Below are 16,532 nucleotides of genomic sequence, written 5' to 3'. Positions count from 1 at the left end.
GGGCACAACAAAGCTTTGCATATTTCAGCCATGTGCCGTGGAAAGGAATTAGCAAGTATCCTGGTGGACAATGGGTCATCCCTCAATATTTTACCAAAGGAGACTTTTGAGAAGCTACCAATTGACAGATCTTATCTAAGACAAGTACCAATGGTAGTGAGAGCATTCGACGGAACACGTAGAGAGATTATGGGAGAAATTGAAATACCTTTACAGGTTGCAAGTGTAACGTTCAATGTGCCGTTTGTGGTAATGGATATCTCACCAACCTATAGTTGCCTGTTGGGACGCCCTTGGATTCACACTGCGGGAGCTGTTCCATCATCGTTGCACCAAATGCTCAAATTTGTTTATGATGGAAGGGTTTACATAGTAAAGGGTCAGTCAGAATGGATGGTTGCCAGCTTGTCTAATAGTTCTCCTATTGATGCTCCGACAGAGGGGATTCAGAGTTCATTCCAATCTTTTGAAATTGCTAGTGCTAGCTATGGGAAGGAAGGACTTTCTCCCCTAAAGCCACAAATATCAAAGGTTACGAAGAATGTAGCAAAATTTATGTTGAAAAAGGGGTTTCGCCCAGGAGAAGGACTCGGTTAGAATCGACAGGGAATTAAGAAGCCAGTAGAAATGGTGAAACATCCAGAACGTTGGGGTTTTGGTTATAAGCCAACTAGGGTTGACAGAAATCGTGTGCAAGCAGAAAAACAGGCGAAGAGGCTTGCCCGTCTGGAAGGAAAGGAATTGGAAGTTGAAAAGAAACCGATTCCCTGGCTTTATGACAGTTTTGTGTATGGAGGGATGCAAAACAAGATAAGTTTGACTGACACTGGGGCAGTTTTTGGAAAACTGTCATTTCAAAACTCGACTGGTGTAACTAGGGCGATTTTGGCAAATATATGTGATCAGTTTGAAAAATTCCAAGTTGCTGTGGTGGAAGGGGAACAGAGTTCAGCTGCTAGACCTTGCTTTGTCATCTCGCGTCCTTCAAATTTCAAACTTAGCAACTGGACCAGTTTGGAGCTCCCAGTATCTCTCAAGAACCTGCAAGAGTAATCCCGAGTGCACTACCATCGTGGGCCTAGCTCACGGCTTTCGTTTGGGTCTTTTGTAATGAGCATGCTTTACTTTGCTTTCAATAGATTTTATAGTATGGCGATTGCATGTTCTATCTTTGTTCACATTTCCTTTTTCCATGAAATGAAAATCTCTTGATAGTCATCCATATTCATGTTTCTTCATTTCCATTCAAGTGTTATTCTCCATTCTCAAAACCACTTTCATTCATTTCTTTAACAGGATTGAAAATGATGATAATAAAGAGGACGAACTTAATGACCTAGATTTTGATGCACCCATTAGCAATGTTGAATCTGACTATGAAATAGACGAAGAAATTGAGATTTTTCCTGAGATATTAAGACAAGTCAATCAAGAAGAGAAAATAATACAGCCGCATCAAGAGTTAACTGAAGTCGTGAATTTGGGAACTGAAACGGAGAAAAAGGAAGTCAAGATAGGAGCTGCCTTTGAAGGAGAAAGCAAAAAGAAGTTGATAGATTTATTGCATAGTTACCAGGATGTCTTTGCATGGTCTTATCAGGACATGCCGGGTCTTGATACAAACATTGTTGTTCATAAGTTGCCATTAATTCCAGAATGTACCCCTGTGAAACAAAAATTGAGGAGAATGAAAGTAGACATGTTGTTGAAGATAAGAGATGAAGTGAAGAAGCAGTTTGATGCTGGTTTCTTGGCAGTGGCTCGATATCCAAAATGGGTGGCGAATATTGTACCTGTCCCCAAAAAAGATGGCAAAGTTCGGATGTGTGTCGACTATAGAGACCTTAATCGCGCAAGCCCAAAGGATAACTTCCCTCTTCCTCACATTGATGTTTTAGTGGATAATACAGCCAGACATTCTACCTTCTCTTTCATGGATGGATTTTCGGGTTACAATCAGATCAAGATGGCACCAGAAGATCGCGAGAAAACAACTTTTATTACTCTATGGGGAACCTTCTGTTATAAAGTCATGCCTTTTGGTTTGAAGAATGCCGGTGCCACTTATCAAAGGGCCATGGTCACTTTGTTTCATGATATGATGCATAAAGAAGTTGAAGTATATGTCGATGATATGATAGCAAAATCCAAAGAAGGTGAAGATCATATTGTGAATCTCCAGAAGTTGTTTGATCGATTAAGGAAGCATCAATTGAAGTTGAATCCAGCTAAGTGCATATTTGGGGCAACCTCGGGGAAGTTGTTAGGTTTCATTGTAAGCAGGAAAGGAATCGAAGTAGATCCTGATAAAGTGAAGGCGATCTTGGAGATGTCACCCCCTCGGACAGAAAAGGAGGTTAGGGGTTTCTTGGGAAGATTGAATTACATTGCCAGATTCATTTCACAGTTGACGGCTACTTGTGAACCTATCTTTAAATTGTTGCGTAAAAGTAACTCTACTGAGTGGAATGAAGATTGTCAGGTAGCCTTCGAAAAGATCAAGCAATACTTGAAAAGTCCTCCAGTGTTGATGCCTCATGTGGCTGGCAGGCCGCTTATTCTCTATTTGACTGTCTCAGATAGTTCGATGGGATGTGTGCTCGGACAACATGACTCATCAGGAAGGATAGAGCATGCCATTTATTACTTAAGCAAGAAGTTTACCAGTTGTGAAGCAAATTATTCGATGTTAGAGAAGACTTGTTGCTCGTTGGTTTGGGCTGCGCATCGACTTAGACAATACATGCTTTATCACACTACATGGTTGATTTCCAGGATGGATCCTATCAAGTACATTTTTGAGAAACCTTCTCTTTCAGGGAGGATAGCTAAATGGTAAATGTTATTATCAGAATATGATATTTTATATGTCACACAGAAGGCAACCAAGGGGAGTGCAATAGCAGATTATTTGGCAGAGGGAGCGATTGATGATACTCAAACTATGGATTTGAAATTTCCAGATATTGATGTCATGACTGTGTCGATAGAAGAAGAGAATCAAAAGAATTTGGCAAAATGGACTATGTTGTTTGATGGCGCTTCTAATATTATAGGATGCGGAATTGGTGCAGTGTTAATATCACCTGAAGAGAAGGTTATACCGTTTACAGCTAAGTTGTATTTCGAATGTACCAACAATGTGGCTGAGTATGAAGCATGTACGATGGGAATTCAAGCTGCCATTGATATGGGGATTAGGAGGCTACAGGTTTATGGTGATTCACAGTTGGTGATTAGGCAATTGAATGACGAATGGGAAACCAAAGATGACAAGCTTATTCCATACTACCAGCATATCAAAAAATTAATCAAGTTTTTTTGATTGGGTGGAGCTGGATTATATCCCAAGGGGAGAAAATCAAATAGCAGATGCTCTGGCAACTCTGGCAGCAATGTTTGATGTAGACCCAAAAGGGGAAGTGCAGGTGATTAAAATCGAGAAACGAGAAGTTCGAGGTTACTGTTTAAATTTGGAGGGAGAGCCTGATGGTAAACCGTGGTATCATGATATTCAACAGTACATTGAGAAGAAGGAATATCCATCAGGAGCATCAGAAAATGATAAGCGTACCATCAGGAGATTGGCGGGATCTTTCTTCTTGAGTGGAAATGTTCTTTATAAAAGGAATGATGGGATAGTTTTCTTACGATGTGTTGATATTGCTGAGGCTAAGCAAATCATGGAGGAAATTCATGAAGGGATATGTGGGACTCATTCTAGTGGATATGCAATGGCAAGGAAGATTATACGTGCAGGGTATTATTGGTTAACCATGGAGAGGGATTGTATAAGTTATGCAAATAGATGCCACAAGTGTCAGATTAATGCAGACAGGACACATGTTCCCGTTAATCCATTACATGTGTTGACGTCACCATGGCCTTTCTCTATGTGGGGATTAGATGTCATCGGTTCAATTGAGCCAAAGGCTTCTAATGGGCATCGTTTCATTTTGGTTGCCATTGATTATTTTACCAAATGGGTGGAGGCTGCTTCATATTCTAATGTGACGAGTAGCGTGGTTGTTCGATTTTTGAGGAAAGAGATTGTTTGTCGATATGGAGTCCCGGAAAGAATTATTACTGATAATGGCACGAATTTCAATAGCAAAATGGTGAAAGGTTTTTGTGACCAGTTCAAAATTCGTCATCATAATTCGACGCCATACCGACCAAAGATGAATGGGGCTGTTGAGGCGGCGAATAAGAATATCAAGAAGATCATCAGGAAGATGACAGAGAATTACAAAGATTGGCATGAGAAGCTCCCTTTTGCTCTATATGGTTATCGGACATCAATACGCACATCTACCGGGGAGACTCCTTTCTCTTTGGTGTATGGTATGGAAGCAGTTTTGCCTATCGAAGTGGAGATTCCATCCCTTCGAGTAGTTCTGGAGGCAGGTTTGGAAGAATCAGAATGGACTCGAACGAGATATGAGCAGTTGAATTTGATAGAAGAACGAAGATTAAGAGCAATTTGCAAAGGGCAATTGTATCAAAGAAGATTGATGAAAGCATATAATAAGAAAGTTCGGCCTCGCAGCTTCAGGGGGGGAGAGTTAGTGTTGAAGATGATTTTGCCACCTCAAAAGGATCACCGAGGGAAGTGGGCACCGAATTATGAGGGACCATATGTGGTGAAAAAAGCTTTTGAAGGAGGAGCATTAATATTGACAAGAATGGATGGAGAAGAATTGCCTAATCCGGTGAATGCAGACGCCATCAAAAAGTATTACCCCTAGCAAAAAAAAAAAAAAAAAAAAAAAAAAAACTCGCTAGATTGAAAACCCGAAAGGGCGATCTAGGCAAAAATTAGAGTAAAAAGCTCGCTAGATTGAAAACCCGAAAGGGCGGTCTAGGCAAAAATTAGAGCAATAAAAATCCCGCTGGAGTGAAAATCCCCCGTGGGCGCTTCAGGCAAAAATTAGGGAAAAAAGAAAAGTCTCTACTATAGTGAAAACCCTTCATGGGAGCTTCAAATAATATTGAGATCAGAAGGGTGTGGTGAAAGCAACTAAGGGGAATGAGGCAGAGGCCTTTCGAGGATTTGAGATGAATATAAGGAAATACAATGAATGACAGATGGCGAGGCTGTACACAGGTGAATTGGCTATGTTCAGGGGTATGCATGATGAGGCTGCGAAGGAGACGAGTGATATGAAAGTAGTCAGATTCAATAATTGCAAAATGGGGGCACACAAAACTGGGGCAGTTTTGTGCGGAATCGGAATTATTTCATTCATACCTTGCAAAGATTTCTGCTATTTCCTTTGTTTCTAACCTTCTGGAATCATATACGTACCTCGTCAGTTTCTCTTGTTATCTATCCATTTTAATAAAATGCTCTGAGGTCATTCATTTCTGAGTTCCTAATTCATTGATTGTTTTCATCAAAATTTTGATTGCTTGCGCAAAATTCTCATATAGTACAAGCATCGCCATGCTATTGAATTTATTTGAAATTGAGTAAAGTAATAAGAGAATTATGACAAGTGCATTAGGATATTGTTCTTCACAGGGACTTGAAAGATTTTGGTGTTCTTGGCTATGACGGAGCTAAAGGAAATTAAATGATGCTAAAAGGCATGGGGGAGTCGGAGAGATTGTGGTGTTCTTAACTCTAGGAGGGCTAAAAGAAATTAAATGGCGTTAAAAGGCATTAGTGGAGGCCAGGGAGATTTTGTTTAGCATTAAAGATACGTCGGATTTGATGGAAATCAGATGTAAACAGTAAATCGATGGGAAGATCAGACAAAAGAGAATGAAAGATACAAGAATAAGGGTAACATGGCAGATTGAAGATAGGATGGAATCAAAAGATGTAGTCTTCTCATGAGGGATAATGGCAGGATGATAGGGGTGATGGTGCTGACGACAATTAACCGAAGTCGAATTTTCAAAATGAAAAAATAAAATACAATTTCTCTTCATACATTCATACACTCATGGATATTTTCTTGCATAAAGTTCACACAAACATTTGGCCAAGCCGGGAATAGCCTCGTGATCCCGTGCCCTTTATTTTTCTGCACCAACATTTGGCCAAGCCGGGAATGGCCTCGTGATCCCGTGCCCTTTATTTTTCTACTACCAACATTTGGCCAAGCCGGGAATGGCCTCGTGATCCCGTGCCCTTTATTTTTCTGCACCAACATTTGGCCAAGCCGGGAATGGCCTCGTGATCCCGTGCCCTTTATTTTTCTGCACAAACATTTGGCCAAGCCGGGAATGGCCTCGTGATCCCGTGCCCTTTATTTTTCTGCACCAACATTTGGCCAAGCCGGGAATGGCCTTGTGATCCCGTGCCCCTTTATTTTCTTGCACAAACAGTTGGCCAAGCCGGGAATGGCCTCGTGATCCCGTGCCCCTTTATTTTCTTGAACAAACATTTGGCCAAACCAGGAATGGCCATAGTGATCCCGTGTATTTCAATTCTCGTACGAAACTCGGTTGACTACGCCTTTGTTTGCCTTTTATTTCATAAAGGACATACAAAGGGGGGCAGCTGTAGTAACCGGAGCCGAAAAAGAAAAAATAGGAAAAAGAACACAAAAAATGCAAAAGCTCATTTCTTTGACCTATAAGCACATAGATATTCATAATCCCTTTCTTGGATCCTTAAATACTCAAATCTTGACCCAATAAGATCAAATCTTAGAAAATATCTAAAAATAAGAGAATTGTTTTAATCTTTTTATTGTTTTTGCTAGAAGAATGGAAAAGTAAAAAATAAGAAAGAAAAAGCCAAGAATAAAAAGAAGGAGACAAAGAGAGAAATGTGGCACAAATTGGGGAAAGAATAAAAAGAAAGAGACAAAGAGAGAAATGTGGCACAAATTAGGGAAAGAAAAAGAATAAAAAGAAGGAGACAAAGAGAGAAATGTGGCACAAATTGGGGAAAGAAAAAGAATAAAAAGAAAGAGACAAAGAGAGAAATGTGGCACAAATTGGGGAAAGAAAAAGAATAAAAAGAAGGAGACAAAGAGAGAAATGTGGCACAAATTGGGGAAAGAAAAAGAATAAGAAGAGGGGAGAAGAGACTTTGGGCGGGGAGAAAAAACAAAAAAAGAAGAGAGGAAGAGAGGAGGCGTGAGAGAGAGGAAGAAAGGAGGAGACTTTGGTTTTTTGGTGAAGCAAAAACAAAAAAGAAGAGAAAGAAGAAAGGAGGAGATTTGGAGAAGCAACCGAGCAAAAGAAGAGAAGAAGTTTGGTTTTCTTTGTCTCCTTGAGAAGGTAATGACTCAAATTCCTTGATTCAAATTTGGTTTTATTCTATGTGTTTGTTCGGACTCGTTGCCAATATGTTTACGTTATTGTTCAAACCTTTTGCTCATAGATTTGGTTCATGATGTGGGTTTTTGTTTTGTTCGATATTGATGATGATTGACTAAGGTTATTCCTTGTTTTTACCCTGCTAGTTGTAATAGATTTGCTGGTTTTTGTGCCGGATTTGGTCTTGTAATTTTCAAGTTCTATATAGAATGATAATCGGTGGTATTGGTACGGGATTTGGACTTGGTTTTGCAATACTGGATTTGGATTTGACTCATTCATAATCAGTCAATATGGCATGCTAATATACTGAATATATTTGTTGTTTGTTTGAGTATATTTTGATGTCCGGTTTGAGTATAATTGATGTTTTGTATATATGTTTTTTTGTTCAAAACCCGGCAACATTAGGAATAAGTTGTATAGGTTTTTTTAGAGATTTATGTTTATATGTGTACGGTATGTGTGTATTTATACATGGTTTGGATGTGTGTATATGCATATATTGTATATATGTTTATATGTATATGTAAATCTTTAAGTATGTGTTTGGTTTGATATTATATTTGAATACCCATATTGACCCCCATTTTTGTGTTTATTTGTTGGGTTTGGATTGAGTTGAACATTATTTGGGCCGGGATCAAGGAGAACTTGAATAATTTTAGGATTTTGCTTAAGATATTCTTTATTCTTTGTTTAAGTATGTATATTTGGCCCTTATGTTGAGTATATCACCCCCATTAACATGTATAACTTGGACATTAATTATTTGGATTTTTATTTATTTATTATAAGTATATGAGTTTAAAATTGAATATAGGTCATTTCAATTAAGAAAATCATGAGTTGATTCCCTTTATTCGAATTATGGACCTTATTTGATTTCATTTATTAATTTGCCATAAGTTGGCAATAATAGATTAAGTTGATAGATGACACTTTTCCAAATAATCATTTATACTATAAGTTGGTGTTTAAAATTAAACCTACCAAAAGTTGGTAGGACATTTTATTAAATAAACCATAAGTTGGTATCTAAAATTAAACCTACCAAAAGTTGGTAGGACATTTTATCATTAACACCATAAGTTGGTGTTTAAAATTAAACCTACCAAAAGTTGGTAGGACATTTTATCATTTACACCATAAGTTGGTGTTTAAAATTAAACCTACCAAAAGTTGGTAGGACATTTTATCATTAACACCATAAGTTGGTGTTTAAAATTAAATCTAGCAAAAGTTGGTAGTGTGGCTCCAAATAAAAACTATCATAAGTTTTAGTAATATTACAATTTTTTTTTAATGCTATCATAAGTTGATAGTATTCTTACAAATCTTTTCCCAAAACTATCATAAGTTGATAGTGTTATTTCAAACCTATTTCCAAATAAAAATCATCATAAATTGATAGTAATATTCCAAGCTTTTTTTCAAACACTATCATAAGTTGATAAGTGTGTTGAAAGTAATAATTCAAACTTTAACAATTACACCTTGCAAAGAGCAAGTTTCCATAAGATAGCCATTAGATTAATCCGGGTAACCGTTTTCAAACGGGAGTTGTGGGGTGCCTAACACCTTCCCCACACTCAATCGATCCCCGTACCCTTTTCTCTGGTTCGCAGGTCTTTTCGGTGTCCAATTGCACCTTAAATCAATTGGTGGCGACTCTAAACATTTTTCATCCTCAAACGCCGGTCCGCGTCGTGACCCCGGTTGCGACACTTGTCATTTCACTTTTGAAAACACTTAAAAAGTATAGTGCGCAAGTTATTAACTTGTGGACATTCGCATAAGAGAATTTCTATATATATATATATAGAGGGATTCTCAAGTGCGGGATCCCACACTTTATTTAAAGTACGGGATCCATCTAACACCATTCATGCGTGGGCCCCATCACATGTGGGGACCACACTTACACATAATGAATGGTGTTAGATGGATCCCTTATTTTAAATAAAGTGAGGGATCCCTCACTTGAGAATTTTCATATATATATATATATATATATATATATATGTTAATCTCCTAATCTTGATACGGAAGCACTACGTATCCCTAATAAATTCAGTCATAATCGGCTATAACATGTAATTAGACAAAATAATAACGAAAGTTAATGTAATTAAATAATGTAATATTATTATGGGCGGTTATAGAAGAAATTGTTAGGGATATATAGAGTTTTCGATCTTGATAACTTGGGTAATTTTCTTCTGGAGCTTTGAGTGTCCCATTCACAAAGCCAATCTTGTGAGTTACTTGTGTGGGTGCCAATTTACATTGTGGCGCAACTGATTGGTTCGATACTGGCTAGCGAAACATTAATATTGGCACTGGACGTGACTCCTAAGGATTATTTTGGAACAATACCAGTTGGATCTAATGGACGGTCTCTGGTTATGGAAATCATCACCACCTTCTTGTCGTTTCTGCTGTTGCTACCGATAACAGAGTGGTTTGTATTTTTTGTCCCTTTTATATTATTCAAGTTCATTGCTCACTTCTGCCTTAGACTCTTTTGTACTTGGACATTTTGACTTGCTATGTATCGTTGCAAAATTATTATAATTTGAAGAATTTTCGAGAGAGAGGAGGTTTGAATCAACCACTTGACGATAACTTAGTCGATTATTTCTTGGATTTGAGGCGTAAGGAAGCTCGCCTGAGGTAAAGAGTTTGATCCAAAGCTGACGCAGTCTTTTACAAGTGGTTTGGACTACACTTTAGCCCAACTAACCCGTCGGACGAGTTATGCACGAGCATAACTCGATCAGAGTTTGGGTTTCATGGGCTATCCAAAGAACAGTACTCCTCTATTGAGTCTCGGTTTAAAAAAAAAAGAGTTTGAATCAATTTACTTGAGGTATTGTCCACGCTTTGGGTCCAATCCCGTGTGATTTTGTCTTTCAAAAGGTGCCTCAAGTGTTTAAGGTTGAGTTCACACCTATAAATCACATTGTTGGCTTACATCAAACCGATGTGCGATTTTTTTTTATTTTTTATAAATCTTAACATTTTCTCACACTTGTAGACTTGGTTATGATAAATCAAACAAGTGGATTATACGAAAGGTCATTAGGATCGAGTCTATACTCCTATACATACAATAATTATAATTTGAAGAATACAAGAGCAATGCAAAAAAAAAAAAAAAAAAAGAAGATGAAAGGTTTGCCAAAATCCACTTTAGTCATTGTCCACAACTTTGACCCAAGTCACACGTGATTTTGTCTTTCAAAAGGCATCTCAAGTATTTAAGATTGGATACATACTTATAAATCACATCATTGGATTACACTAAACCGATGTGACACCTTTTACGAGTCTTTTACAAAAATTAAACATACATAGTTCTTTGATTGGATTCCCTTCCAATTTTTACACAATTATGTTGACATGATTGTTGATTCTTTTTAAACTCACTTGTAATACCAAATACCAACAATCTTGTATTCGCTGCTACAAATAAATTTACTTTTCTTTGCAGGTAGGACACATGGGAGGGGTTGCTGTTGGAATGACTATAATGTTGGATGTCTTTGTTGCAGGGTAATTAAGTTATATATATATATATATGTTTTGAAGATGTTAGTAATAACAAATTGATTTAACAACATTAATTATCCTGCAAGGAGCATTGCACCAGCTTTGTTAAAGCATGTTTATACAGGACTATGGGTTTACATAGTAGGACCAATCGTTGGAGCAATAGCAGGAGCATTTGCCTATAACTTGATCAGATCCACTGATAAAACCACTCCGCGACTTCGCTAAGAATGGATCCTTTATCGCCTGCCCGAAGAACAGTCTTGAACGTTACAGTCATTTAGTTAATTGTTTCTATCAATTAGCAGACCTTTTTTTTTAAAACAAATAAAGCCTTTTGGATGGTGAATTGGTGATGGCTCTCTTCTTCTTCTTGTTTTTTTTTTTCTCTCTCTCTCTCTCTTACTTTCAATAGTCATATTTGCATTAATTGACAAGATAAAATCATTTGACCTTTTCATTGGTTGGTTATCACTTTGGATTTATGAAATTTGGGGGCTCCGCAATTTCTCAAAATCTAAAATTCAAATATAATGATGGAATAAACACATCCCAAACCATTAGATTTAAGGACAATGTTAAAGACTCCCAAAATTTGATCCCCTAAAGTCCCCCAAATTTATGTGGCATTAAAATAGTCATTAATTAAAAACACACGTCCACTTCACATCAAATAAGGGTCTTTTGGGGGTCACTTTTTGAGGGTCTCAAACATTATTCTAGATTTAAATTATAGACTCTACAATTAAATGAATTATGGAGCCCCCAAATTTGGATTTAGGACCTACGCGCTACAGTGCCCGAGGTTGAAAGTTGGAACTAACCAATTGAGATATTTTCTGGAGGAATTATGGTTTCATGGGCTTGTTCCACTTTCGGGACCCTATCTTTATGGACTTCGACTCAGTCTTACATGTCACCGACGTTGTATGAGCTATTCTAACGGTCCGAGGTTTGCCCACTCAACTATCTGAAAGGTATGCTGGATTGGATGATTCCTCGGTTAAAAAAAAAAGACAAGATAAGCATCATTCACAACTAGTTATATATAAAATTTAAAAAGAAAAAAACAGAAGATTAATTAAACTCAAAAACTGTCACAATCCTCAGCTGGTACTTCGAATCAAGAAGAATTAGATCACGAGAAAGAAAAGAAAAGAAAAAAAGCAAACCTCACAAACAAAACCAAGAATTGTGTCTATATATAGTTCTAAACCACAACAAGTAGTCCACTAGAATTCCTTTGCATCACTTGGGCTCAAAAGCTATTGTTCACTTGATGAGCTGCTGCCATACTTTGAAGTCCAATACTTCTCAATCTCTTCTGCACTTCTTCCTGGTATTCTCCCAGCAATCAAACCCCACCTATTAATCCATCCAACTCCATCAAAAAGAAAGCCCAACAAAGAAAAAAAAAGCAAACCTCACAAGCTGTCTGTGGATGAAAATATTAAGAAAAAAGGTGTTAGTCTTGTTTCAAAATGTGATTGCCGTATTAATTTTCCTCACGCTGAAACTGTGGAACATGTTCTAGTGGAAGGGTCCATTGCTTGTCAAGTATGGTCCTTCTTCTGTATTGAGACTTACAACTTGGTGGCAGCACAAAAACAAGACATCAGTCATTGGGGCTTTGGCCTGCATGATTCTTGCTTTTGTTTGTTGGAATTTATGGTATGCTCGCAATAAATGCAGGTTTGAACAAACTCAGCTTACTGGTGGGCAAATTATTGAGGAAATTATTGATCAAATCAGAGTGCAATTCCAGTGCAAAGCCAAGACTTCGAATATGGAACTCAAAGATTCAAATGTTAGTCAACTCTTCCGTATTCCTATGAGAGCCAGCAGCAAAGGTAAGGTTTATATTCTTTACTGGAACCCTCCTCCTCACAATGTTACCATAATTAATTGTGATGGCAGTGTCTTGAATAATCTTGGAGATTCAGGGGGTGGAGGTGTTATTAGAAGTAGCTCTGGCATTTTTGTGGCTGCTTTCTCTAATTTTTATGGCTCTAATTTCATTACCTTTGCTGAGATGATGGCTATATATGAGGGTATAAATCTTATTGCTTCCTTAGGGCTCTCAAACCTGCTTGTTGAATCTGATTCATTAATTGTTATTAACATTCTTTCTGAGAGCATGAGTTGCCCTTGGAATCTGATCTACTTGAAGAGAGCTATAGCCAAAAATTGTATGTCACTGGACATCAGCTTCAAACATGTAAACAGGGAGCTCAATGGTGCAGCAGATTCCTATCTTCCAAAGCTTCCAATAGTAAAGATTTTGTAGTCTATGACAGTTTTTGTAATCTCCCTCCGACTGTTAAAGGTCTGCTCCAGATGGATAGGTTGGGGATCCCAGCTTTTCGTATTAGAAGATAGGCTTCTTGTGGGTTTTCTCGCTTGTTGTTGTGTGGTTGGTTGTGCTTTTGTCGTGTTTTTTTCTTCTTGTTGCCGAGATCAGGTTCATGCCTCCCTCGTTTCTTGTAAACCATCGAAGAGAGACTTTTTCTCTTCCTTGATTAATAAAATTCCAGGCTAAGCCCTTTTCTTAAAAAAAAAATAAATTCACATTGATTAGTTACACAAAATTAAAAAAGAAAAAGAAGAAAAACCTGGCTACCTTTGTCCAACCAAGCTAAACATTCTCGCAATGAGATCTTCTTCATCTTTAGAGAACTTCAACTTGGATTCCTCTCCTTTTGAATCTAAAACAAAACAAACCCATCAATAAAGAAACCCAAACCTAGCTATCACGTAATACCCAATTCGAGTATCTGCTTTAACCACCTCTGTTGAGGGGTTGTTGGTCTTAATACGTAATCTACATACTGCCTATGCATAAAACTTAATACGCCCAACTCTTTCCATGGTTTGAACCTGTAAACATAAAACTTAATGCACCAAATTGTTTCCATGATTTGAACCTATAATGCTGGATTAAAAGAAGAAGGAAAAAAGAAAGCATATATAAGTAAGTACCTTTAGTATTATCTTTACTGGAGTCTTGGGATGTATCTTGCAAGTCACCCATTTTTTTCCCCTATGAGAAGCTCCTCTCTCTCTCTCTCGAATATTAAGAATGTGTGAGGGTCTCAGTAAGTAGTGTTGGAGTATTTGATAAGGGGATATATAGGTCGTTAAAGTGAGTGGTGGAGCTTAGACTGGTCTTTGATAAGTCAAAGAAGCCTTTCTATTGTGTTGAGTGGTGGTGTTTTATTCAGAAGTGATAGGGATCACAGTAAAAATTATATCAGTCATTCCAGTAGTAGATGTGTCACTCTCTGGTTCAATCATAATAATTTATAGACCCATATACTTATATCAATTAAGGGACAAGATCCACTATTAAAATAATTGAAATGCTTTTTATTGAGATCCTTAATATTTTTATTTGTAGTTGATTGGGATGTAAGCCTCTTGTAGGCTGTAGCTAAAAGAAAATCAGGCTTTATCCGTATCCACGTAAATAGATATCCATGACATTTTTGTGCTTTATTTGGAGTTGGTTGGGGTGTGAGCCTTTTATAGCTAAATGACTAATTAATAGATTTGCATGAACACCCTCACCGCACACTTTTCACTATTCATTAAAAGAGAAATCAGGCTTTATCCGTATCCACGTAAATAGATATCCATGACAATATGGCATAATTGAGCCTTGTCATGCACAAAGTTTTTAAAACCGGACCGGTCATCAAATCGGAAAAGTTTTCGGTTTACGGTTCGAAGGTTCAACCGGGGTTCAAACCGGGTTCGAAACGATTTTAAAGTAATGAATTATTTATATATATATATATCTATATTATATGCATGTAATATATAAGAAAACTTCATAAAAATACAATATATTCAAATAAAGTATCATTTTAAACAAAGAAAGTTTCATAGCCTAGTGGTTAAAGCTTTTTTTAATGAACAAAAGGTCATGAGTTCAAACCATACAAATAACAAAATTCAAAAATATTTTATTAACTTTAATAAATGAACCGAACCGGTCAAAACCGGACCGATTCTAACCAGTTCAACCGAAAATATCCCGGTTCAAAGATTACCGGTTCTGGCACCTCAACCGGACCGGACAAGTGCCAGTCACCGGTTGAACCGATCCGACCGGGTGGTCCGGTCTGGTTTTCAAAACTTTGGTCATGCATGGTAAATCACCGACACAATGAATTTCCGTCTCACCGACACAATGAATTTCCGTCTTACAGTATCATAAATCTACACTCCTGTATACGCTAATAATATAGTCTACTTTGGATTATTCGATTCCCGAAAATAAATCGGATCAGCATGACTTTATTCCTCCTTAGTTCAACTACTAATGGTTGAAACCCATGAATCAAAACCCAACTCAGTTGAGTTACGAAAAAGTCTTGTTTGGTTAGTAGGGGTGGGCTTGGTTTATTAACCCCCTTTGTTGGGCAAGTCCTAGTCGATGTGGGACTCTTTTTAACTTAAAACACTCCCCCGCACTTGTGGGCGGGGTTATGTCAGATCCAATAAATGAAGTAGAATTGCTCTAATAGCATATTAGAAATCTACATCCCCATATACGACAACAATATTGTCCGCTTTGGATTATCTGGTTTTCGAGGATACATCGAGCTCGCACGACTTTGTTCCTCTTTAGCCCAACTCACTTGAGCTAGGAAAAGGTCTTGTTTGGTTAGTAAGGGGGTAGACGTTGTTTATTAACCCATTGGTTGGGCAAGTCCCAGTCGATGTGGAAAAGTTAATGTCCGCTCTGGGCCTAAGATCCGCATAATTTTATCCTTAAAAGGACACTCTTGATTTAGAGGGATCAGATATTTACTTATAAATCACATTGATGGTTTACACCTAATTGATATGCAATACAAGTTGTAACACTCCTCCGCACTTGTGAGCTCAGTTATACGAGGCCCAACAAGTTGCCATGGGTAGAGTTCTTTTCAAGATCGAGTCTTTACTTCGATACCATTTTATAAATCGGATACTTGCGAGAGTACCACCATAAATTCAACCCAAATAACTCGAAGAGGTATTGTCCACTATGGGCCTAAAACCAGTATGATTTTGTCATTAAAAGTGTCATTGTGGTTGAGAGGGATTGAATATTTATTTATAAATCACATTGGTAACATCCACCTAACTGATGGGCAATGTCATAACATTAAACATTTTTCTCTTTCGTTTATCATTTTATCCTCAAATCTATGTGGCATGTGAATAATCGTTGATTATAAAAACACATGTATGACCCAGATCTACACACTTTCATATTGATTGGAATAAAATGATGATCATGTTTTGGGAGTACCAAACATTATTCTATTTGTCTGTCTTGGTTTTGTGAGGTTTAGTTCCTGTCCTGTTCTTCTTGGGCTAGCCTTGGCCTTTGGTTTGGGCTCTTCCTTTCTTAATTCTAATAAAATTTCAGATTTATCAAAAAAAAAAAGGGAAAATCACCGGCCGGTACCAGTTTAAAAACTCATGGACACTTAAGTCTAGCCCAAAACAGTTTATCCCTCTAAGATACCACTTCTTGCTCAAGTACATTCCTACCCCTCATCCAACTCCAAAACCACAAAAACATCATAATGGCTCTTCCATTCTCTACAACTGACGAAGATGAACACTACCTCCGATGTTATGCTAGCTTACCAATTCCATTGATAAACTGCTACAAATCCAAAACGTAAGATTGTTATACTTCT

The 16,532-nt window shown here is 37.5% G+C and overlaps 1 protein-coding gene across 1 annotated transcript; it reads right to left on the bottom strand.

Moving 5' to 3' along the window:
• Window positions 1–11,902: 11,902 nt before the first annotated feature.
• Window positions 11,903–13,911, bottom strand: LOC119988640 (transcription factor CPC-like). Its single transcript, XM_038833754.1, has 3 exons — window positions 13,813–13,911; window positions 13,454–13,538; window positions 11,903–12,198 (listed from the first exon to the last, which is right to left on the bottom strand). Exons 1-3 carry the CDS (start codon window positions 13,862–13,864, stop codon window positions 12,099–12,101), a joined length of 237 nt encoding a protein of 78 aa, XP_038689682.1. The 5' UTR covers window positions 13,865–13,911; the 3' UTR covers window positions 11,903–12,098.
• Window positions 13,912–16,532: the final 2,621 nt, after the last annotated feature.

The sequence above is a fragment of the Tripterygium wilfordii genome, chromosome 21 (assembly GCF_013401445.1).
Source record: "Tripterygium wilfordii isolate XIE 37 chromosome 21, ASM1340144v1, whole genome shotgun sequence".
Lineage (NCBI taxonomy): Eukaryota > Viridiplantae > Streptophyta > Magnoliopsida > Celastrales > Celastraceae > Tripterygium > Tripterygium wilfordii.
Note: the sequence above shows the minus strand (reverse complement) of the source record. Positions and strands in the feature narration are given on the sequence as shown.

Coding starts and splice junctions, on each gene's coding strand:
- LOC119988640 (XM_038833754.1), bottom strand. CDS start 13,864: ATGGGTGACTTGCAAGATACATCCCAAGACTCCAGTAAAGATAATACT. Junction 13,539..13,812: donor CAGTAAAGATAATACTAAAG/GTACTTACTTAT, acceptor GTTTTGTTTTAG/ATTCAAAAGGAGAGGAATCC. Junction 12,199..13,453: donor TTTAGCTTGGTTGGACAAAG/GTAGCCAGGTTT, acceptor ATGGATTAATAG/GTGGGGTTTGATTGCTGGGA.